The sequence below is a fragment of the Oxyura jamaicensis genome, chromosome Z (assembly GCF_011077185.1).
Source record: "Oxyura jamaicensis isolate SHBP4307 breed ruddy duck chromosome Z, BPBGC_Ojam_1.0, whole genome shotgun sequence".
NCBI lineage: Eukaryota > Metazoa > Chordata > Aves > Anseriformes > Anatidae > Oxyura > Oxyura jamaicensis.
Window position 1 is genome coordinate 18,655,412 of NC_048926.1, and position 24,965 is coordinate 18,680,376.

The 24,965-nt window shown below is 38.6% G+C and overlaps 2 protein-coding genes across 2 annotated transcripts in view; one reads left to right on the forward strand and one right to left on the reverse strand.

Moving 5' to 3' along the window:
• Positions 1–155, reverse strand: part of DHX29 (DExH-box helicase 29) — a 32,838-nt gene extending 32,683 nt beyond the window's left edge. Inside the window, exon 1 of the mRNA XM_035309114.1 lies at positions 20–155. Within this exon, the coding sequence (XP_035165005.1) occupies positions 20–133 (114 nt within the window). The 5' untranslated portion in view covers positions 134–155. The remainder of the gene's footprint in view (positions 1–19) is intronic.
• A 37-nt stretch (positions 156–192) lies between these two features.
• MTREX (Mtr4 exosome RNA helicase) overlaps positions 193–24,965 on the forward strand; it is a 44,501-nt gene continuing 19,728 nt past the window's right edge. The window contains exons 1-15 of the mRNA XM_035309821.1: positions 193–348; positions 585–716; positions 2,335–2,401; positions 4,442–4,504; positions 5,031–5,143; positions 5,948–6,122; positions 6,381–6,471; positions 6,812–6,936; positions 9,138–9,236; positions 10,586–10,688; positions 10,846–10,977; positions 11,983–12,062; positions 13,615–13,725; positions 14,671–14,772; positions 16,667–16,792. Of these exons, the coding sequence (XP_035165712.1) occupies positions 248–348; positions 585–716; positions 2,335–2,401; positions 4,442–4,504; positions 5,031–5,143; positions 5,948–6,122; positions 6,381–6,471; positions 6,812–6,936; positions 9,138–9,236; positions 10,586–10,688; positions 10,846–10,977; positions 11,983–12,062; positions 13,615–13,725; positions 14,671–14,772; positions 16,667–16,792 (1,620 nt within the window). The 5' untranslated portion in view covers positions 193–247. The remainder of the gene's footprint in view (positions 349–584; positions 717–2,334; positions 2,402–4,441; positions 4,505–5,030; positions 5,144–5,947; positions 6,123–6,380; positions 6,472–6,811; positions 6,937–9,137; positions 9,237–10,585; positions 10,689–10,845; positions 10,978–11,982; positions 12,063–13,614; positions 13,726–14,670; positions 14,773–16,666; positions 16,793–24,965) is intronic.

Below are 24,965 nucleotides of genomic sequence, written 5' to 3' on the forward strand. Positions count from 1 at the left end.
CCGACGCCTCGGCAGCAGCGGCAGCACCGGCCTCGGCGGCGGCCCGCGCCCGGGCGGCGGCGGTGGCGGCGGCTGCGGTGGAGGCGGCGTGGGCCGAGCCCCCGGCGCGGTGCCTCTTGTTGCGGCCGCCCATGGCGCTCCGTGCCCGCAGCGGATCCGGAACCGGCGGAGGCGCGGACGCGGACGCCCGGGGCGGGCAGGAAGGGAAAGGAAGGGACGGGCGCGGGGCGGAGCGGAGCGGGGGAAGATGGCGGACGCGTTCGGGGACGAGCTCTTCAGCGTGTTCGAGGCGGAGCCGGCCGCTGCCAAGAGCAAGGCGGCCGCCGCCGAGGCCGCCAGGAGGACGGGGTGAGCGGGCCCGGGGGGCGGTGGGGATCGCGGGGCACCCACGGAGCGGGGCGGCCGTGCTGCCCCGGCCCCAGCGCCGGGCACCCCGCGGGGCGGCCGGGAGGTGGCTTGGAAACGCGTGGTGGCTCCGCGGGGGGGGCTTCCCCGGGTGGGGGGGCGGACACCGGCTGGTTTTCTGGAAATGTGCTCGTAAAAGGCAGGCCTCGAGGGTGCTGTGTGCGTGTGTGTGTTCGCAGAAAGCGATCGGAGGAGGCGCCGTCAGGGGCTGCGCCAGGGAAGGCCAAAAGGGAAGCTGAGGTCGGTAGTACAGAAGATGCGGTTTCAGGAAAGAAACCAAAATTGGAAGATGTTGTATCAGAAGACACAAAGTAAGTATGCAGCCTGCTGTGTGAGGGAATTATAGCCAGGTGTACTTGTTAGCTGAATACCACCTGTGAATAGTCGACGTATGTAGCCTTGCAGTGTTTTCACGTGAAGATGGATTTGCCTGTTCATTTTCTATTAACTTTACTTACGTGAGGATGTACTAGTGGTACAGCTTCACCAGTGACAAGCACCGGAGGAGTTTAAAATAATATTGCAGACCAGTAGTTAACCGTTATGCAACGCTCATGTTGTTACTGCACGTGGATCGGGGGCTATTGGTCGACGCCGTTGTGCTTGTTTCAGGCATGTGGCAAGCAGTAAGCAGTGAGGAGGCAGGCTTGCGGTGTGCCACCTCCGTGGGAGACATAATCAGCTTCGGATACAGGAATATGATCTTGATGAGAGGGACAGAAAAAAAGGCTTTTGAGGCATGTAAGATTACAATTGCAGGACGTTTTTGTGATGTAAGTGTAGACATTCTTTTAAATTTGTACACAAATTTGTACCTGACATGGAGAAGAGGGAAAGCTTGGACATGTTGAAAGCTGGGAACATAAGGTAACCAAAGGGTAGCCGGAGTGCCATTTTTGTGCTGTAGGATCTGCACGCCTGTCTGTTTTCTTTCTAGAACTTCCTGACAGGTATTATGAGGGGTTCTGAAAAAGCAGATTGAAGGGACAGTGCAGGAGCTTTGTCATTGTAGTCTGTCTTAAGAGATTGTTGGGAACTTGGACGTTGATGTTGGTTCAGAAACAATTAGATAAGTTCATGAAGTAAAACTTCATCTGGAGCTACCAAACACAGATGTGTACCTCCTAGTTTAAGATGTAGAAGACTAAACTACAGAAATAAAAACTGTGTGCTTGCTGAGTTCTTGTACTTTTCACTGGGTGACATACCACTTCTGTCAGACAGAATTCATTGCTCTTATGTGGTCATTTTTTTCTCAAGTTCAAGGTAAGATTTTCTGTGAGAACAGTCATGAGAAGACTTTTCAGAACATTGCAATCATAGGGTACTTGTACAGAAGCAAAGCAGAGTCAGAGTTACCATTTTAAGTCAGTTTTTATATGAGTGGTCTCAATAAAATGTGTACTTGCCTATTGTAGCTTCCTAAAGTATGTTAATACTGTGTGAGAAAACAACTGTTCTATGCAGTGAGACACTAGCTGCTTGTGCTCATGAGAGAAGGGTAAAGAAAAAAAGGGTCCTTTTCTTAAGGAAGCTGCTTGGGTTGTTTCAGGCTGCTGTTATTCAGTACCATTAATACAGGTCTTGAATCTTGCTTTTGTGTACTGAGAAAAAAAGTCTGCATTTAATTGGAAAACTCCACATGAACATGCTTTTATAAATGTGACCCAAGAGTAATTTTGTGATACAAACTTTTGAAATGTTAAAAATCCTAAAGTAGTAGCTAAAGTACACTTACAAAATAGCAAAATGTTAACTTACAGGTGTTTTCAGTACAGGTAGTCACCTCTGCCAAATGTCCAGTTTAAGTTTGTGCATACTTTTTTAAGTGCTGCAGTTAAAGTAGAGTTGAAGTTCAATGTTTTCCATTTTATAAAGAAAACAAGATTCTTAAATGTATTCTTTGGCAATCCTAACTCATTTTTTTAGTCTGGCAGACCTGATGCCTCATGTAAAGGTGCAAGCTGTGGAAACTGTTGAAGGTTGCACACATGAGGTGAGTGCAGTGCAACTGAACGTGGGAAGTCTAGCCTTTTTTGTAGAAGTACAAGCACTACTGTTAGTATTATAATATTGTTTAATATTGTACTAACTATATGTCATTTGATAGTACATTTAAGATTGAACAGGCTTGTGAATAGTTGAAGGTATGCACCTGAGACTGTGCATGCACAAAATACATTTTAAAACTCAACAGGATATCTTACTAGAAGCTGTTTGAATGATACATAGAATAAAATGAGTGGTTGTGGAAAACGCGATAATATGGGTAGATTTTTGTATTTAAAAGGTATTGAGCACATTCGGAGTGCTGTTCTTGAGGAAGAGAGCCTGCTGATTATTGAAATAAGTCTGTACTCATGGTACAGTGTTACTGTTCAGCAGTGCATGGAATTATCTTCCTAATCTTTTTCAAGAAAGAAAGACTTTAATGTAAAGCTGGTTAGTGTTGAAAATGACATTTTGGTAAAATGGGAAAAAAAGACTTAATGTGAAAGCAAGAAAATGAAAACTGTCTATTTTCAGATTATGTTAATGGAAACGATACAAGTATAATATGAAAAATAAGAAGGATTAATGTTGATTTTTATTTTATTATTTTTAATCATCCTTCATCTCAAAATGATTGTCAGGAAGAGTTTCTATGAGTATTAAATGAGTAAATTTTAACTGCCCTGTACTTGCATGCTCAGTTTGTTTTTTCTTCTGTCACAGAATCATAGAATAGTTTGGGTTGGAAGGGAATTTAAAAATCATCCATTTCCAACCCCCTGCCATGGGCAGGAACATCTTCCACCAGACCAGGCTGCCCAAAGCCCCATCCAGCCTGGCCTTGAACACCTCCAGGGAAGGGGCATCCACAGCTTTTCTGGGCAACCTGTGCCAGTGCCTCAACACCCTCACAGTAAAGAATTTATTCCATATATCTGATCTAAACTTAACTTACCCATCTTTTAGTTTAAAGCCATTACTCCTTGTCCTATCGCTACACTCCCTGATCTTCCTATAACGCTTCCCCAGCTTTCTTGTAGGACCCTTTTAGGTACTGGAAGGCCGCTATAAGGTGTCTCAGGAGCCTTTTCTTCTCCAAGTTAAACAACCCCAGTTTCCTAAGCCTGTCCTTGTAGGAGAGGTGCTTCAGCCCCTTGGTCATCTTTCTGGCTCTTGCCTGGACATGTTCTACTAGGCTCTTGCCTCTCCATGTCCTTCTTCTGCTGGGGGCCCCAGAGCTGAATGCAGGACTCCAGGTGGGGTCTCAGAAGAGCAGAGCAGAGGGGGAAAATCACCTCCCCCGCCCTGCTGGCCACACTGCTTTTGATGCAGCCCAGGACATGGTTAGCTTCCTGGGCTGCAAGTGCACGTTGCTGGCTCATGGTGAGCTTCTCATCAACCAACACACCCAGGTCCTTCTCCTTAGGGCTGCTCTCACTCCATTCTCCACCCAGCCTGTATTTGTGCTTATCTGTCTTCCAGAATTAACCCACGTTAATTAGGGTCACGTTAAAGGACCCTGTATGATGATGCATTTTTAATAAAGAAACTGCCTGTACAGTTGATGATACAGGTTTTAAAGCCAATGCATCTGCACAGTCTTTGTTATGTAGAGATGTCTGATAGAAGTTTGTCATCACTTAGTAACTGAAGAAGGCTTAAATATTTAGCATGAATGAATCTTAGATATTAGCTAGGAACTGAAACTTAACTCGTATAAACACATTGTCCCTGGAAAGAGAGCATGATCAATGTGAGCTGTGTAATTGCATCTTGGCCTCAGGATGTTTCAAGTTAGGTAAGCCAGAAATATTTCACATCAGACAGCAAGGAATGCCAGAGAAATGGGAAAAAGGGTACTGTTGTCAGGAGGATACTGAGAAGGAACACCTTGACACGTGAGCTTGTAGAACCAGAATAATAGAAAATCATATAATTTTTCATGCATTTTGTATTTCCTTCCTCAGCCTTTCATAGCTTGATATGTCACTGGAATGGACACACAGATTTCTGCAATTATTTTTGTTTAAAATATATTTTATAGGTTGCACTTCCAGCAAATGAAGAGTTCACAGGTCTAAAGCCAAGAACTGGAAAACCTGCAAAAGTATGTGATAGATCCCATTAATTTTTCTTTTTGCATATGTGTTAGTTAGTAGATAAGGGTAGAGGGAAAATATTGTACTTTGCTAGTAAGACTTGACAAAGGTTTAAAAAGATAAGTAAGATTGATATTTGTATTTTAAATGTGGTAGAGTAAAATTAAGTGGGTGAATGGAGTGAATAGACCTTTATGGTTTTGTTTCTATTCTACGACTTTGGGCAAAGGGTTTGGTGTTGTGCTCCAGTTTCTCTCCTGACTTAGTAAATAAGAGAAGATCCAATCGTCCAGGCCAGATTTTCACTGCATACAACAACAAGATATCAGCAAAGATCTTAGGTGTGTGTGTTAGATAATTTTATACAAATACTAAGCCATTGCAAAATACTGGATTAAGGTTAATTGAAATTACAAATGTCTATGTGCATGATTTCATATCTGCCTGAAATTTGCATGCTCATTTGGTCAGAGAATAATCAATGTAGGTAGTAGTCTCTGTTAAAAATATGTAATGTTTTTGCTTTCTTTTTAGGAATATCCATTTAGTCTTGACGCCTTTCAGAGAGAAGCAATTCTTTGTGTAGATAATAACCAGTCTGTGTTAGTGTCAGCTCATACATCAGCTGGTAAAACTGTATGTGCAGAGTAAGTAATTTTCTGGCAGGCTCTAATAAGAAAATGGTGTGATGCTTTTGCTGTCATTTTGTTGAACCATCAGTAGCTGTTGTGCATCAGTTTCTAGATTAAAAAGCTTGGAATTGAATAGACTGCACTAGAATATAAATAATTATTTTTTTCATCTAGCTTAGTGGGTATTGAAAGGCTTGAGCAACATTTAAGCTTGTATTTTATTTTTAAGCAATCTGTCCTTATTGAGACTTTTCCTGTAGACTTAGAGAAAAATTTCTGCAATACAGATTTACATGAATTTAAAAGAAATACCTTTGTGTTCTACCCCGTATTTGTAGCTAATAAAGAATGTCAATTTTATTTATTTATGTATTTATTTAACTTTTATGTCAGAAGTATCAGTTTGATTTAATTAGCATCTTGGTGTTTATCAAGCAAGAAATGTTTAAACAAGCACATACATTTTTGGCAGGGTTTGGAGGGACTTTGCCGACATGAGATGAGAAGTGAGATCTACATGAAAATACATAACATGGGTTCAAATAATAGTAGTTTGACACAAAGCATTTATGATTAGATTTTTAGTTAAAATTAGATGTGTTCTAAAGTTAATCTAAATCAGTTAATTTGTCGGGCACTTGTCACTCTCCAAAGAGACACAACTTTAGATTGCACTGAACTTAAACTGATATGAAATGCTTCATATCGTTCTACTGGTGTTTTGAATTACTTTTCTTTTTTCAACCAAAAGATAAGAGGAAACTAAAAAGTTGTGGATATCTTCCTGGCAACCTTAATACGTTCAATGTTTGAATACAGGTATGCAATTGCCTTGGCTTTGAGGGAGAAACAGCGTGTGATATTTACGAGCCCAATTAAAGCTTTGAGTAATCAGAAGTACCGGGAGATGTATGAAGAGTTTCAGGATGTTGGTTTGATGACTGGGGATGTCACCATTAATCCTACAGCTTCTTGTCTGGTGATGACAACAGAGGTAAGATCAGACACAAGTTCTTGATCTATCTGTGGTTTTGTACCCTTTTTTGACTGGAAAGGTCTGATAGTAATAAAAATTATCATAAAAAGCCCAGTTAGGGTAGAAAAAAAAACAGTTCATTATTTCTCCCTTGTGCTTGGTTTAACTTCAGATTATTGAAAAATTAGGTAAATCTCTGTAAATTCATGCTTTTGGACTCTCAGTCAGGAACTTTACATGTCAGTTTTTGACAGATCCTTTTTCTTCCTTTTCTAGATCCTGAGAAGTATGCTCTACAGAGGTTCTGAGGTTATGCGAGAAGTTGCATGGGTTATATTTGATGAAATTCACTACATGAGAGATTCAGGTAACTTGTATATACAATTTTGCATTTCACATCCATTTTTTTGAAGAACAAAGCCTGCTTCCTTTATTAAATCTCTATTTTCTCTTGAAATCAGACATCTTTGTGCATAAATCATTCAGAATATGTTTTCTACTGAATTTTACAGAATAGTTATTGTGCGTAGCTATCTGCATTGTCTTTGCTGAGACAAAAGCACCTTGAGGACGTTTGTGTGTACTTACATATGAGGCATTTTTTAGTTTTTGTTTTATTTTGTCTTTAAGTATGCTGTTCTTTGGCTTCAGAGCTGAAAAACAGACTTTAATAACATAAATTTCCCATATGATTTTTCCATTTTCAGAACGTGGTGTAGTTTGGGAAGAGACAATTATTTTGCTCCCTGACAATGTTCACTATGTATTCCTTTCCGCAACTATTCCAAATGCTCGTCAGTTTGCTGAATGGATCTGTCATCTTCACAAACAGGTAATTTTGATTTGATAGACCTTTATCCTTGTGATCTTGTAGCATAATACTTTGTCTTAGTTTGAAAAAAACGGCACCTACAAGCCTCTCTTTAGCTATGTTATTATGGCTTCTAACTGATGGTATATAACATATATATATATATATAATATATAAATATATATATACATAAACTGCCTTCTTTGATAGTACACTTAGCCTTTGCGCCTGTATGGACTGTTGGTTCTACATACAGCTTTAATATTTCTTTCTTTAATAGTTTATTTTTACCATTTATTTAGACACCAGCTTGATTTCAACAAACACTCTGAATTATGAAACACTGTGAAAATACTATGATCTTCAGAGGCAGGCCTTTCAGGACATGGAGGCTTCAAAGGGCTTGTTTGCAATCCATGAACATTATATACATCTCTCTTTCAACAAAGACAAACTTTTCTTTCATTGTTTGCACTAAAATAGGTGTGTGAATGTCAGTGGGCTGATAGCAGCATGACAAGTACTTGCCACCCATTTTTATTTTTATGAGGCCTCCCCTCAGCCTGCTCTGCTCTGGGCTGAGCAAACCAAGGGACCTCAGCCACTCCTCATTCATCTTCTCTAGACCCTTTGCCATGCCTGTAGCCCTTCTTTGGACTCTCTAGTAGTTTTATGTCCTTTTATGTTGTGTCACCCAAAACTGCACACAGTTGACTAACACGTCATGGTTCCTGAAACAGGCTGGAAGAGGGAGGCAAAGCTGAACTTCATGAAGCAGGCAGATTGAGGAGCAGGGTCCTGGAAGCAGGCAGGCAGGGCAGAAGAAGGTAGAGAGACAGAGCATAGGTCCTTGGAACAGGCAGGTAGAGAAGATGTCCATCCTACAGTGATTCCACAACAGTGATTCCTATAATAATAGTCCTTTCTTCCTAATAGAAGATCTTGTCTTGCAATGAATTCTTCAGTGTCTAGGTGTTTTTTTTAGCCCGTGGACTATATTGTGCACAATTCAAGATTTTATTATCCCAGGCAGATGCCTTACCCTGCTGCTCAGATCTTTTTCTTAGCTCCTGCTTTTTTTCTTCCTTATATTTACAACTTTTTTTATTATTATTTATTTTTTTTACCAGCTGTCAAAGCTGCATGTCTTCTGTGACTGACCATCAGTGGAGTTTATATTTCTGGGACCTCAGTTTTCAAACTATGCCCATATGCAGGGCCCTTGCTGTTACCCCAGGCTTAAACTGTACTTAGCAAGTACTGCTCCATTTCATGTAGAGGATTCTCATAATGAGCTTAAGGACAGGACCGCTGCCTTGCTCAATTAGTATAGCATGGTTCATATGGCTGGTATGTGCTGCTACTCGAATGCAAGAATGAAAAGTAAACCATAAATTCCTATGAAAAAATATATATACGAGCAGACAAAATGGGAAAAGAGGAATATGATGAATATGTCCTGTTCCAGAACCTTTCAGTTAATTTTCATTCTGTTTTTTTCAGTGATGGTTTTGCAGCAAAGAATATGTGAATTAGAATTGGGGAAGGAACTTCCACAAGAGGTTGCTCTGATTTTAAAAATAACCCCAAGCTTTGATTCCCATGTGGCTTATGATGAAAGGAGCATAGCATAAGAGATGTTTACTCAAGCTTGGCACAAATCTTTGACTTTGTTTTTCAGAACACTTGGCTGATTTTTTTTTAAAGCAGGTTTATATATTTAATATTTTAAAGGAAGTGTTTTATTTATTTTTTTCTAAACAAGCATTACATGTTAAAGCTTTTAATATTTTAAAAAGTATACAGTGTACCTTTTTTAGGTGGTGCAAGAAATACTGCAGGCTTTTTTACAAAATAGAAATCAATAGTTCTTCCTTTGGTTTTAAAAGATGTTAGCATATTTCAAAAGATGTTAGCATATTTAATAATACAGAAGAGACCATTACCCGTCTTTACTTCCTTTTTATGAGAGATTGTTTGTTGTCAACTTGTATTCCTCTGAAGGATTAGCAAGCATTCATGTTTTTAAGCAACATCATTAGTACAAAATCCGTATTCAGGAAAGAAAACTTAACTAAATTTCTTTGAGTCTTAGATTCTTTTAGAAGGCTTCTAGAAGGATGTATTTTAAAATAAATGCATTGGATTTTCCTTAAAGCCAATATTTTTCCAGTGCATTTAGAAATATGAAATATTTACATATATGCTGTTCTTTTTTATAGCCCTGCCATGTGATTTACACAGACTATCGACCTACTCCATTGCAGCACTATATATTCCCAGCAGGAGGAGATGGATTGCGTCTTGTCGTTGATGAAAATGTAAGGAATAGTCAGTTAGTTTGAAATTTCTTTTTCCTCACGTATCAGTAATGAATTTCATCTTCTGCAGAATTTGGATTGACTATGCAAAGGATGTTTATATTAAAATGGAATACAAATGGGTAATGGTGATTTCTGAGATGCTGATTTTGGAGTTGTATAGAAGACACTGATTTTATTACCTAATGTCATGTACTCAGCTGAGTAATGCTTTGCTGAGATGTGTTAAGTGCCCTCATCCTTGCTTTCTGAGGTTTCTGGTACTGTTTCTCACTTAATTTTCTTTTTCGTTTGTTTTAAAGGTAGCATTATTTAAATTTTCCTTCAGTTGGGAGGGCAAAATGTTTGTCTTTAGATGATTCGGAAGTAACAATGTTTAAAATTCATTATTGACATGCACAATAGTAGCTTATGCTGTAAACAGCAGTATTGCACTTCATTGGGCAGAATATCTTCATGTAGACATTCCTGTAAGTCAGTTTTGCTATTGTGTCATTGTACTGGGTTTACGTAGCAAGGTTTTGGTAGCTGGGGACTGCAGGAGTGGCCTGTGAGAGCAGAGCTCAGCAGCTGACCCATGTCAGAGCAGAGCCAGCTCCAAAAAGGACACACACTGCTGGCCAAAGTTGAACAAGTGATCAACACTGGATGCACATCTGAGAGAGCATGCTTAACAAAACAGAAGAAAATGCACAACAGAAGCTGGGAGAGCAAGTAGTGAGAACCAGCCCTGCAGGCCCCAGGGTCAGTGCAGAAGGAGGGCAGGAAGTGAGGTGCTGCAGGTACAGAAGTTCTCCTGCAGCCCTTGGAGAGGAGCCCACACAGGAGGAATTCCCCTGAACTGCTCTGGGGAAGGAGGTAGAAGAGAGTGTGTGGGAAGGGGAAGGTGTTTTTAGTTAGCTTCTATTTTTTCACTGTCCTAGTCTGCTAGTGATAATCAATCATATTAATCTCCTAATGCTGAATCTTTGTCTGTGGTAATTGCTGAGTGATCTCCATGTCCTTATTTCAACCCTTGAGCCCTTTTTCATGGTATTTTCCCCCTTTACTTTGAGGAGTAAGAAAGTGGTGTGGTGGAGTTTAGTTGTCTGTTGGTGTGAAACCACCACAGTCACTGAGCATGTCTAACGTTGATGGTGTAGTAGATAAAACGGTGACCAATAACTTCAGAGAGGCAAATATAATTCTGAGCTGTGACACTCAACCTAATAATGTCACTTGTAAGCTTATGCATTGTTCTTTTGTCCTTCTGCGTGTAAATGTGTGGTACTGAATATGTAAATAAGTATCTATTTTTCAGTGGGCTATGTAAGAAGTAATTGTTTACAGAGATTGTGTTTTATATCTAGGGAGACTTCAGAGAAGATAATTTTAACACAGCAATGCAAGTGCTTAGAGATGCAGGAGACTTAGCAAAAGGGGACCAGAAAGGCAGGAAAGGTGGAACAAAAGGTGAGTTTGAATCTCATTCTTAAGTAACTTCTAACATTATATAACTTTTCTTTAAAAAATAAAAAGTTGCAGCTAAGTTGTGCTTCTATTTTAATTATTACTTTACAGAATAATGTTCTGCTAAAATAACTTTGAAATTCATGTGATCTCTCTACAGGTCCTTCAAATGTTTTTAAGATTGTGAAGATGATAATGGAAAGGAATTTCCAACCTGTAATTATTTTCAGCTTCAGTAAAAAAGATTGTGAAGCCTATGCACTTCAGATGACAAAGTTAGATTTCAATACAGGTACTGATAAATAAAATACAGTTTTATTCAACAAACAATTGTAACTTGAAATATTATTCTGGGTAGTTATTTCTATTTCATTTGAGTCTTTTTGTGTAAAAACAAATATATTTATCACTTTTTAAATTTGTATTTATTTACCATTCCAGTACATCAGCCTATTTTCAGTAGTAAACTGTGGGTATACAGAGTATTTGATCATCCCAATGTTTAACTTTTCCTCTATTATAAACTTTTCTTTCTCCAAAATCCTGTTCACTGTGAAAATAGCAGAAAAAATTCTAGAAAAGTCTATCTAGAAATCTGAGCATTTCTCCAAGTTAAAACATCTGTATAACAAACCACTAGACTGTTCTTGCTCAACTGTTCAGTCCACTTTTCTTTCCTTACTTCCTCTCCCATCTCATCAAAGAAAAACCATAACAGTAAACAAGATTATTTTTTTTTCCATTTTGGATTAAGACCAAGCATGGAAAATTAGCTTAAGTTCGTGGCTTCTTGGAAATGTTAAGAGTAGTAACAAAAGTAAGGGGTCTGTTGTAAGTCAGAATACCATTTCTTGTATGAAAACTCCTAAGGATTCTTGCTTGCTCAGTTGCTCCTCAGTCGATGCACGTTCTGTTTCAGTGTACAGAAAGTGTGAAAGAATTAACAGAGTAGAATGCAGACGGGTGCTGTTAGGTAGAAGACAAAAATGGAGGTTTATAAAATAGATAGAACATACATAAAGCTGAGAAATACCAAGCGTAATGGTAGCTGAAATTTTGATTATTTTTGCAGGTTTGTGCTATTCTTCCTCTTCCCTAAGCATACAGTCACTGTTAAGGCCCACTTTAAGGCCCACATTGATTGATTGTCTGACCACAGTGTAGGTGGTTTTGTGTAGGTTTCACAGCCTTCTACACTGTTTTAAAACTTTTACAAATTTGAGAATGTAATAATGCTTTATTTACAGAAGTTATTATAAAACCTAGAAGGCTAATAAATTAAAAATTGCCTTTTCAGATGAAGAAAAAAAGATGGTTGAAGAAGTATTCAATAATGCAATTGACTGTTTGTCAGATGAAGACAAAAAGCTTCCTCAGGTAAGTGTAGACTAAATAAGAGTAGCTACTGGTCTCCTGTTTTCTGCAGCTTTTGAGTCAAGTATGTTTTTAAGCACACATGAGAGCTAAAACTGTCTGGAAATAGTTCAAATATGGATGCAGTATGCACTTTATCAGGTATTGACAGCTGAGCCTTTCAAAAATTGCAGTTATCCATCTGGATTGTAATTCACTCTACAATCACAAAGTATAGCGGCTGTATCTTTACAGTAGAAAAATCCAATCTTCTAAATGGACAGAATATTATGGCATTCAGTAAATCTGAAAACTAGTTTCTTCTGCAACCCTTTCCATAACTTGTGTCCATCAATTATTACTGTAGTGATCTTTATTATGAGCATGGCAATTCTTCCTTGAAGAAAACAACCGCTTAATTTTTGGCCATGCCTGCTCACTTCAGATTCAAAATATCTGTTCTGTTTTTGAACTTGAGAAGAACTGAAAATAGGAATCCGATGTGTAAGGTGTTAAGCGTACTGAAAAAACAGCACATATAACAGAGGGATTGTATCTGTGTGATCTGTTTTGGTCCCTATAGGCGTTGACATCTGAGAAGCATAGTCTCAGAATTAGGTTTGGGACGGTAACCAAATGTTCATAGTTAGTTCGTTAATGACAGCCTTACCTTTGTCTCTGTTGTTTTTTTTTTCATTGAAGACAAAACTTACCTAGCTATTTTAAAGTGTAAAGTTTTTAGAAAACAAGAAATTCAGTCATTGACAGCCTCAAGTTCCCTTTGTAGCATTCGTAGGTACTCACTTCGCTGTTACTACACAGATCAATAAATGAAATCACTGCATTCAATACAATACAATATCAATATAAAATATTGATATTGTATATACAATTTTTGCATATACAAAATTGCACATACAAACCACTGTTTGGAAACATGATATACATATAGAAAGAGAGGGATTAATTTAAGTATTAACTGCATTCGCAAATTAGCATGTAGCTTTACAGTTGGCCTAAGCCAATTTATGACTACTCTACTGCTGACAAAATTGGCCGTTGGCTTTACCATTCTTACCATTCCTAGTTTTAAGTAGAAAATAATGTTATACTGGTTTTGGCTAGGATAGAGTTAATTTTCCTCCTAGTAGCTGGCATGATGCAGTTTTGAATTTAGAGTAACGCTGATACCGTGCTGATGTCTTAGCTGTTGCAAAGCAGTGCTTACACTAAGTCCAGAACTTTGCAGCTTCTCACACTGCCCTGCCAGTGAGGAGGCTGGGGGTGCCCCAGGAGCCGGGAGGGGGCACAGCCAGGACAGCTGGCTCAGGCTGGCCAAAGAGGTGTCCCACACCGTGTGGTGTTAATGCTGAACATCTAATATGTGGTGTCTGGCTGGGGTGGGCTTTTACCCATGAGCTTTTACTTCTTTTTCCCTCTGATTCTCTCCCCCATCCTGCTGCAGGGAGTGGTGGGAATGAGCAAATGGCTGTGTGGTGTTGAGGTGAACTGTAGAGGTTTTATATTTCTGCAAATAATATTAAAATTTCTTTACTGGTCTTATGTTTCTTCCCAGGTTGAGCACGTACTTCCTCTTCTGAAGCGTGGAATTGGTATCCATCATGGCGGTCTGCTTCCTATCTTGAAAGAAACCATAGAAATTCTTTTCTCTGAGGGCCTAATAAAGGTATATGTTTTATGTCCACATTTTGGTTTTAATCTGTTCTGAATACACTGTCAGTAATCCTGACAAACCAAAGAAGTGTATCTTAGCTTAGAACATGTACTAAGGTATAGTGGAGATCTGCTTCTTGAGTGAAAAAGGAGAAAGAAGGACTCCTTGCAAATGCCAGTCTGAAAAATGCTTTGTGGTTTGAATGTGCTTCTATTCAGGATTAGTATTTACCAAAAGCTTTTTTTAAAATATTGTATGGACTAGTAACTAGGCAGTCTTAAATAGAACTACATACATATAAGGGGTGGGGTTCTGTTTTATGGATCTAGATATTGGGTTCTGCAGAAGTGTACATCCCCTCTGGAAGTCTTTAGGTCTTCCAGTAACACATAATTTTATGTAATTAGTTGCAGGTCCCTTTCCCTGAGAGTGTGTGTGTTTGCATAAATATCTCCATCTTTATCTGGAAAAAAAACTCGAAACTGTTTTTTACCACTTAGTCTAAAGTGCGTTGCCTTAAATACCTTATGATAGTACATAATTACACCTCTAGTTTTAAGTGTTCAGATTTTATTTTGAAGTATTAAAACTTGCAGTGTATACTTGTGTATACTTCCAAAATTTTCAACTCTTCTGTGATATATGCTTATGAAAAAGCAGTTTAGAGGGGCAGAAGTGTTTTCTGAAATCCTGGAAGTGCTTCTAGCATTTCATGCATTTGCAAGACTTGTGTTTACTTCTGGCACATGGTTGCATATGACTAACCTTGTTTTCCTAGAAGAAATAAGGGAAGGGGGAAAGAATGGTTTTGTTCCAGTTTTTAAACATTGAATGTGCCTGTGTTGCTATGTTGACAGTACATAAGTAGTAAAATCTGGAGTAAATAGTCAAAGATTGCACAAAACATGTTTTCTTAGTCTTTGTTTTTGCTTGCTTAACTTTAGTCTGTTTATTTAGGCTTTATTTGCAACAGAGACTTTTGCTATGGGAATTAATATGCCAGCCAGGACTGTGCTGTTTACGAGTGCCTGCAAGTTTGATGGGAAAGATTTCCGATGGGTATGTGAAAAAGAGGTTGTCTGTGGGAATTACTCAATTACATTATTTAAACCATTACAAAGATAAGATTTACTGTTGACATCTGCACTGCAGTGTCATAGAAAATACTTTTTTATTTCAAAAAATCTTTCTTCTTCTTCACTAATCAATTTATAATTAGCCTACAAATTCCAAAGACAAGATTGCTCAGAGCATGCATTAAATTATTTAATAATGGGTGTACATGGCAAGGTTTTAGTAGCAGGGGGCTGCAGGGATTGTGAGAGAATCCAGCAGCTGCCCCATGTTAGATAAGGGCCAGTTTCAGCCAGCGCCGAAGGGACCTGCTGCTACCCAGAGCCAAGCCAATAAGAGATGTTTGCACTTCTGTGAGAGCAGATTGAAGAAAGGGAAAAAATCTGCACAACAGCAGCTGGGAGAGTGAGGAGTGAGAACCAACCCTGCAGGCCCCAGGGTCAGTGCAGGAGGGCAGGAGGTGCTCCAGGCACACAGCAGAACGCACAGCAGAGAGTGATGATCAAGGAGCTGTGGAGACAAAGCATCAGGGACTGACTGCAGTCCCTGTTCCCCGTTCCCCTGCACTGCTTGGAGAGGGGAGGTAGAAGAGTGTGGATGGTGTTTTTAGTTTGAATTTTTAGTTTCTCACTGCTGTAGCTTTTCAGTAATGGATAATAAAATACATTAATCTCCCTACTATGAGTCGGTTTTGCCCGTGATGATAATTGGTGAGTGATCTCCATGTCCTTATCTCAACCCTTGAGCCCTTTCCATTGTATTTTCTACTCTTTTCCCTTTGAGGAGGCAAGTGAGAGAGCAGTTGTGGTGGAGTTCAGCTGCCCATCTGGGTAAAAACACCACAGATAAATACAGCAAAAGGGCATCAAACAGGTTAGTGCTGAATTAGCCTAAGTGCTGATTAGCCTAAGACTTTTTGCACAGTTTGTCCTGAACTGTGTGACCAAGTATTTTCTTCCACGTCAGAGGGATCTGGAGAATAAGTGGGCTAAGTACTCCCATGACAATCACCAAACTGAGGTTTTGACAGACCTGAGAGATCGTGTACTTCAGGGGAATGTTGATTGTTCTGTTATAGCAGAGTGTTTTGGGTAGCCCACAGAATGACAGGTATGTGAGTAGGAAGAGTCAGGTTCTTAAATAGTTGGAACGTAAATAATTTAAACATTTTTAAATGTTAAAACGAGATCTGTAATTCACATGTAAATAGTAATAAGGGTGTACAAATCATCACAAAAGCTTTATAAGTGTTGACTCCTCTGAATGATTTCCTCTTTCAGAGATGGGAAAAATAAGGTAAATGGGACATGTAACAACATATGTTTTGCAACAAACATCTCTTCAATCTCAGTTTGGGCTGTTCAGCTTCACAAGTCATTCAGTCTGATTGGATGTCCTCAAGAAATATGCAAGAAAGAATTAGCTACCTTTTTGGTATCAGATATGTGGAACTCCTGCTTTTAAATTGACATAGCATAGTTTTTGTGATCGGACATTGCAGAAGCAATATATTGTAATGATCTCCACCATGCACTTCAAACTTGAGATTTACAAATGTGAGACATTAATAAAAAGGGGTTAGCGCATATTGAAATGGTGCTAGGTGTTAAGGAAATCACTGTGGCAATTTATCAGTAAATGTAGCTATGAAAGCACTGGTTAAATCATCCTTTTGACAAAGAGTATTCATAAGCACGGATCTTATATGTTAGTTCCTTAGTGATCAAATATGATGAATTTGATCTGTGGTGACTCCGTGTTTTACACAACTCTTCTGTTAATTTTTATACGTTATGATCGTGTACTATATAATCGTAAATGGCACTTTATAAGTTCTTGCTGTCTTTCTAGTGTGTTACATTTTTCCCTTTTATCTTAGATATCTTCAGGTGAATACATTCAAATGTCAGGTCGTGCAGGACGCCGAGGTATGGATGATAGAGGAATAGTAATTCTCATGGTGGATGAAAAAATGAGTCCAACAATTGGCAAACAGCTTTTGAAGGTAAGAGAGACAGCAAAGCTGTTCCGTTGCTTTTTTTGTTTGTTTTGTTTTGCTTCCAGTTTTTCAGGGATCTCAGGAGAGCCAGAATTTTATCCTCTTTTTTAGTGATGCTCTAATACTGCAGTGATCTGTTTCTTGCTGATGACAGTCAAGTCAAGAATATTGGTATACTAGAAAAGTTTTGCTGAGCTCTCACAAGGATGATTAAAATGTTGGTTCTGGGGTGAAATAAAGGCTTGCTGACGGACTTTTCCTTGTAATAGACTGAAAAATGAAGTTCAATAAGATAACTCAAAAAACAAGGTTACTGTCAGTGACCTAAAAATGACTGTGGAGAAATGTATAGTGACTGCAGGAAAATTTTAGAAGTTTGTGAATCAAAAGTGTCTAAAAATGGCTCTTGTGGTTGAAATCGGTATTAGATCATAGGGCTTCCCAAATGATACTGGAAGTTGTTACAGATTATTATGACCCTCTTGCTTTATATTTCAAATGTGAGACATTGCATTCATTCTCACTTTTATTTAAATTCTGTGGCAAAAATTATCATATTGATGCAAAATATTCTGCTGTGTGTATAGACCATCTCAGGCTGCTTACAATCATTTTGAAAATATCTGAAAAACTGAACACTTGAGGGACTGCTCAATACATTACTCAGGAGCTTGTACCCTTGGTAAAAAATAGTAGATCATTTGTGGTCATAACTGCATTTATAATATTTCTAAGGTTTCTATAACTTGTGGGAATCATCTTAAAGTCAGTATCAGGATATATTAATAAAAACATGTATTTGTAGGTCTTGTGCTTAAAAAAAATCAGAAGCTGGTGTTCCTCTGTTTTGTTCAGACAAATTTAAGAATGAGGAAAAATACGTACATGGCTGCAGTTACTTATGTATGTTGCTCTGTCAGTGCTACTACTTCAGTCATAGTAGACATGTGCATTAGATCTATCTTATACACAGACAGTGTTTACCTTCATGAAGTCAAAATTTTCAGGAATTTTCGCTAGTAAAATGAGAAGTTTGAAAAATACTGGAACTCATGTATTGTAGCTTTAGGCTTAGAATGTATTTCTTAATCTGTGTTTGAATGGACATTCATTTATGTGTGGCATACGTTTACACACTAAAGCATATGTACATCTCTCTAGTATATGCAGATTAACTGTATTTTAATGAGTTTTTAAAACTATTTTGTTTAAATGCAGTTCTGTGGCATGCTTAAACAACAGCTTCAATAACTGAAAAATTTAACAGCAGGAGATAGAAAATGAGAGAACAAAAAAAGACTTGAAATGAAGCCTTAGTTTTGTGTACTTCTATCTGTATTTCTATAAACAATATTTTGTAAAAGTTAATTTACTTGAAATCAATATAAATAGTTTAAGAAAAGTGAATATTTCATTTTTTTTTGTCTCAATTTTCTATGAAATTAATCTAGAAGCTCAACCATTTAGAAGGTCTTTTTGCATTTGTAATTTCACTAGTTTGAGAACTGCAGGACTCAATCTGCATGAATTAAGACAAAAGAGGGAAATAATAAATCACTTATATTTTTAGGATACCATTAGTCCAGCAGAGGGCCCCAAAGATGAGACTGGGCCTGGAGCATCTTCCCTATGAGGAAAGGCTGAGAGACCTGGGTCTGTTCAGCCTCAGGAAAAGAAGACTGAGAGGGGATCTTAGCAATGTTTAGAAATACCTGAGGTGTGGGAGACAGAGGGATTTGGCCAACCTCTTCAGTGGTTTGTGGGGACAGGGCAAGGGGCAATGGCCACAAAGTGGAGCACAGGAAGTTCTGCACCAACATGCGAAAGAACTTCTTCATGGTGAGGGTGATGGAGCACTGGAACAGGCTGCCCAGGGCGGTTGTGGAGTCTCCTTCCCTGGAGATATTCAAGGCTCATCTGGATCCCTTCCTGGGCAACCTGCTCTAAGGAACCTGCTTTGGCAGGGGGGTTGGACCCAATGATCTCTTGAGGTCCCTTCCAACCCCCACAATTCTGTGATCCTATGATCTATATTTTTTGTCTAGATTTTGAGGGGAAAGTAAAGAATATTTCCTTCATGGAAACTATAAGCCCTTTTTTTTCTTTTGAATTATAAGGAAACAAAAAGGGAAGAATAATGGAAACATTTTAATTTTTATGTTATTTCTTGTTTCTTCTCCACTGATCTAAATAAATTAATGTATTTAATTCATTTGTCACACTACTTCATTGGGGAGCAAGGACTGAATTTAAGGTTTCTTTTAAGAAGATGGGAAAGGACTCTAATGAAAATATTTATGCTTCTGAAGCTTCTCTAACTATTCAGCCAGTTGCTGAAAAGGCACTAAAAGGAATCATTTATGAGATGAACAGTACAATATAAAAATACTAATTTTCCTTTTTAAATACAAAACATTTAGGGGATATTTAATTGGAAAACAGGCCAAGAATGCATGCAAACTAACATCTCTTCAACATTCACATTCTGTACTCATCCTTAAGTGTGTTTAAACTAGACTTTAGTTGCTGACTGACAGTGTTTATCTGTGGTGAGACCATGGTCGTGTCTTGTGGTAGTATTCTGTTGCCACATCAAGTATTGGCTTTGCTCCAGGACAAGCTAACAATTCATAGGGAAAATTCAAAGAACCGTATTAGGAATAATATGACAATTCTTGTGTAAGTACACTTACAATGTAGCTCTTCAAACCTAATGCACATCTGATCCAAAGCATTTCATGAACACTGGAGTGAAATATTTAAGAAATACTGTGATCAGCTGCCTAACTGTGTGATCAGTGAAGTGAGGGCTTTGTATACGTTTCAGTACCAGCAGTGATACTGCAGCTGTGCTTGTTGGCTATGACACTGTTTATTGCGACATTGTGTACAGTACTTCAAACTTTAAATTCAAAGTTCACATCTTAAATTGAGTTCTTATGTGGGATATTTGTAAATATTTCTTAAACTTAGTGACATGCATTTGTCTTCTGCAGTGTATCTAGGTCTTCTGTTTATCCTTAGCATTTGTTTGACCGCTGTATATTGAGTGAACTGGTGACTTGCATAAATCTATGAATTTATAAAAAAAACTAAATGCTTATAATACTATAAGAGAGCTTCCCAAAGACAATAAATTATAGCCTTACATTTGCATATAAAGAAACACTTCATAAAAATTGGTTGACGGGGGTATAAAATTTTGATCTGCATCACATTAGTTTAGGTGGGAAGTGAAAAGCTTCTCCTGGTCACTAGATGGCCTCTGAAACTGGAGCAGCGTCTCTCTAGTTGGCGTTTGGCCACATAACAAAGCAAGTATTCTTACAGAGACAGTTGGGATGCTGAACAGTGGTAATCTGTTACTTCTCTAAAAGTCAAAAATCTTAAGCTAATTACGTTATGGTAATGAATTATGGAAATGAATAATTTTATAATGAAAGAAAATGTGCTAATGAAGTATGTTTTAGAGACTTGCATTTGAGTGTATCAGTGCTTTGCATTTACTTATTCCTTCACAGAAGTTAGATGGACTGAAAAATTGAAAGAAAACATTCATCTAGCCAGATAAAATACACAGTATTATGCTTTCCTTGTCACTTGCATATGGAACATAAAGAGCCCCAGTGCCAAGCTCCAGGAGGTATTCCACTACCTACATCTGGCTTCTTGGCAGAGCCTTCATTTATGGAGCTGGGATTACTGTGCTTATTTGGCCTGTATGCTGCTGTTAGAAATCTGTCTGGTCTTTTTGTACTTTATTTTGATTCCTAGGCTTTATAGCAATGGCCAAATGGATGTGATAGGAATTCAGGGAGTTTAATATGTTTCACTTTAACTTCCTGCCTGTTGTATGACCATGGTGTAGCTATATGTTGGAAAGTTCCTTAATTTTGCAAGAGCATGAATTACCGTTCCATAATAATTGAGGCAGCATTGTTAAGTTTTATGTTCTCATCGTTTGTTCTGTATCACATCTAGTTCAGTTCCTTTCAGATTCCAAGTTACAAGGAAAATTCTGTTCAGTGTTAAAAGTAATATGTACATAAAAATAAGGAGATTTATAGTGATCAGGAATAAATGTAGGACTGGAAATGGTAAGGCGATGATGTGGAGGAGTTTCGAATATTAGAAGATAAAGTTTCTGGAATACAAGCGATCAGATGGATTTTGGAGTGTTACTAATTTTTCAAAGCAAAGCTACCTGTCTGCAGAAAAGGGTTAATAAGCTCTTGCCACCAGTGTAATTTTATGTGGATTTTTAACTTAAAGTGTAACAACTGTAACTCTGGCATGAGTTGTGAGATAATCTGAAATTACAAGATACTATAAAAACTATGATAAATCTGAATTCAACAAAAACAGTGGCTAATGTATGGGAAAGAAAAAAACTTACAAATTGGTAATTCACTTAGTCTTTGTGGATTTTTTTGTTCCTTCTTTTAGCTCATATGATATTGACTGGTAGGCCATGCACCTGCTCCTTTATTCTTTTCTGTGTTTTAAAATAAATGAGTGTATGCACTTGAATTGGGTTGAAAACAGTAAAATTTCAAAAATTGCCTAGTGCAAAAGTATGGATTCTGTTGTTAGAGAGGATTTTTTTTTTTTTTCTGTTTTGTTGTTGTTAGATAAATTTAGGGCGGTCTAAAACTGTTTTTTGTCTTTATTACTTCTTTAAATTATCAATATACATTAATATTATGCTGGTTTTGTTCGGGTGACCTCTTTTGAGCAACATACAGAAAACCTTTCTAATAAGTGGGAGTTTTTTCAGCTAATAAGATTTATTCAATTGCACAGAGTTTTCACTTTGCATTTATTAGCTGTACCAAATTTTTGCTGTATGATCAGGCAGGGAATTAAAGCATCAAACAAGGTCCTTTTTGGAAGTGAAATGCTTAGCACTGTCTGAAGTTGAAGAAGCTGAGGTTGGTAGCTGTGCATGGTTGCCTCTAAAGCCAGACAGGGAGCTGTTGACAGTTGCTATCAGGAGGCTCAGGGTACAGTCAAATACAGGCAGGAACCTGTATCTGAGCAGTTTGTTAAGTGCAGCATTCAGCAAAATGACAGCACAAGCTTGGTTGGTGAGAGAAGGATATCCCGATAGCAGGATGTCTGAATAATGCCTCGGGGGCAAAATGTAGTGGCCCATATTGAAACTGGGATAGAATGATAAAGCTTACTAATATGTTTTTATGAAAAAGATTGCACAGAATCTTTAGTACTGCTGGCAAAATAGGAGTAAATAAAAGGCAGTGGGTTAAGCACTCCAGTCATTGTCATTGCATCAACATATGATGCCTTCGCTAGTATCATCTTAACGCTTCATCTTAATTATAATACTGTATTTTGATTTGATTTAAAAGTTACTGGGTGAGCGGCACAATCCAGGGGATGCATCAGGATTTGAAAAACTTAATAAAACTTAGTTTGGAAGAGAAATAGACTTCAGCTGGGGGTTGGCAGTAACACTCTTTGGAAAAGCCATTGCAAAATCTGAAGAAACACATTGTCACTGCTACTATAAGGACAGTGTAAATTTGTTTGTAACCCAGAGTTATGGCTTAGATGAGGATCTCAATGAGACAAACAAGTTTTGGATATTTTATCAAAATTTAGTTTAAAATAATATTTTATTATTATTTCAAACTGACAAACTCATCTTGTTCTTACAAAGCTTGGACTGCAGAAATTTTCCAGGCTTCAATTCAGGAAGATACTTAACATCCAACATTAATTTGAAGTCTGCTTAAAGTCAACAAGACTTCATTGTGAAATTGTGGAGGCATTCAACTGTTCAAAGGCAGACAGATTTTCAAATGCCATCCTGAACAGGCTTATGATTTTTAGACAAATAATAAAAGCCAGCAGACAGAACTGAAAAGCAAGTAATTCTTCCTGAGATTTGCAACCAAAATGTGGCAAGATGGGTTACATCAGATGGCACATAAATGTTTAGTCACTCTTGGACTTCATTTCAGGGTTTTTTGGAGCCAGGAGGACTAAGCTAACTGGTATTATTTATTAATTGTGGTTGCTTGCATGTGAATACCACAAGTTACTTGAAGTTTTATTAGACCTGTCTGTGGAAAGCAGCTTTTCCCCCAGCTGGATTTACGTGGCAAGGTTTTGGTAGCAGGGGGCTGCAGGGGTGGCCTCTGTGAGCAGAGCCCAGCAACTGCCCCATGTCAGAGCAGAGCCAGCTCCAAAAGGGACCCACTGCTGGTCAGAGGTGAGCCGGGGAACAGTGCTGGTTGGGCTGCTGGGAGAGCAGATTGAAGGCAAGGAAAAACAAAACAAAACAAAAACCCTGCTGTGCAACAGCAGCTGGGAGAGAGGAATGAGAACCAGCCCTGCAGAGCCCAAGGGTGGTATAGGAGGAGGGCAGGAGGAGCTCCAGGCAGGCAGCAGCAGTTCCCCTGCGGCCTGTGGAGAGGCCCCTGGTGGAGCAGGCTGTCCCCCTGCAGCCCATGGGTCCCACATGGAGCAGATCTCCACACTGCAGCCCGTGGAGGAGCCCCCGGTGGAGCAGGTGGATGTGGCCTGGAGGAGGCTGCGGCCCATGGAGAGCCCCCGCAGGAGCAGGCCCCGGGCCGGAGCTGCAGCCCGTGGAGAGGAGCCCACACAGGAGCAGGGGTCTGGGGGGAGCTGCCACCCGTGGGGGACCCGTGCTGGAGCAGTTTGCTCCTGGGGGATGGACCCCGTGGTACAGAGCTGTGTGGGAGCAGTTCTTGAAGAGCTGCTGCCTGTGGGAGGGAAAAGAGGGTGGTTGGGGGGAAGGTGTTTTTAGTTTGCTTCTACTTCCTCACTGCTCTAGCCTGCTAGTGGTAAGCAATAAACTACGTTAATCTCGTTATGCCAAGTTGTTTTGACCATGACAATAATTGTTGAGTGAGTCCTTATCTCAACCCTTGATCCACTTTTATCTTATTTTCTCCCACTTTACATTTGAGGAGGGGGAGTGAGAGAGCAGTTGTAGTGGAGTTCAGCTTCCCAGCTGGGTAAAACCACCACAGTGACATATTTTGGAAATTTGCTTTTACTTCGGTAAACTTATCACTGCAGTGTTACAGATTTAACTACGTTTCAAATTATTAAGCTAGACTTTTTGCTTTGATGCCTTATTATTAAAACAAGATACGAAGAACAGACAAGATTTCCTTAAGATATTTTTATGCATTTTTTTTTTCTTAGAGATTTACATTATTTAAGGCACACTCTGAAAATGTACTGTATATTTACTGTAGCTGTGAATTGTCACATTAGTGACCTGATAGTAGTCTGTAGTAGTGAATCTGAAACCAGTGTTTTGAGTAACTAAACTAGCTTCTGAGTGTAGATATGGATACTATTTGCTGTTTTCCATTTCAGCTTCCTTTGAATACATCCAGCTTGGATGGAACAAGAATACTCTCAGACATTATGAAAATACAGTTAGTATTACCAAGCCAGATCCAAAAGAATTGGTGCCATACACATTAAATTCCTGTGCCTCTCCACTCCCACCTCCCCCAGTTTATTTGTTTTCTGTGCAGAACAATTAATGATCCTTTATAGAGAGGGTCAGTATTTAAAATTTTTAAGTTTTAGTAAAGTATTTGTATTGTATAAAATACTTGTAGTTACAAATATTTGCTTGAGAGTTTAAATAGTACTTTGGTAAATCAGGATGGTTTGGTACAAGTGCATAGGATTTTTGTTTGCTTTTTCTGTGACAAGTTCAGAATGATGATAAAATGTGGACTAGAAGAACAGAATCCGGAGTGACCAGCCTGAGATAAAACGAAGGGTATGATGGCAAGAGCTACTGTCTTAGAGAAAGTAAATGACTGAAGTGTCCAGTCATTCAGAACTAATTTTCAACGGTTGCATGTAAGAGAAATCAAGATGCATTGCATGGAAGAGAAACCAAGACAGGGTTTTGTTTTGTTTTTGTTTTGTTTTGTTTTTTTAAGTCTCTTATTAGAACTGAAATTTTTGTGGAACCAAAATGTGGCTGTTCTTTGTTTCTCTATTGGAAATTAATTTATTCAGCTTGTTGCTAGAAATTTTGATAAGCAAATGAAACTACCAGTGGGACAAATGGCCTAAAATAGTATTTGTGTAATTATGAGAGACAGTTCTTTGTTGCTTAAAAGAAAATGTGTGTGTATATAGAGAGAGAGAGTTGCCTCTT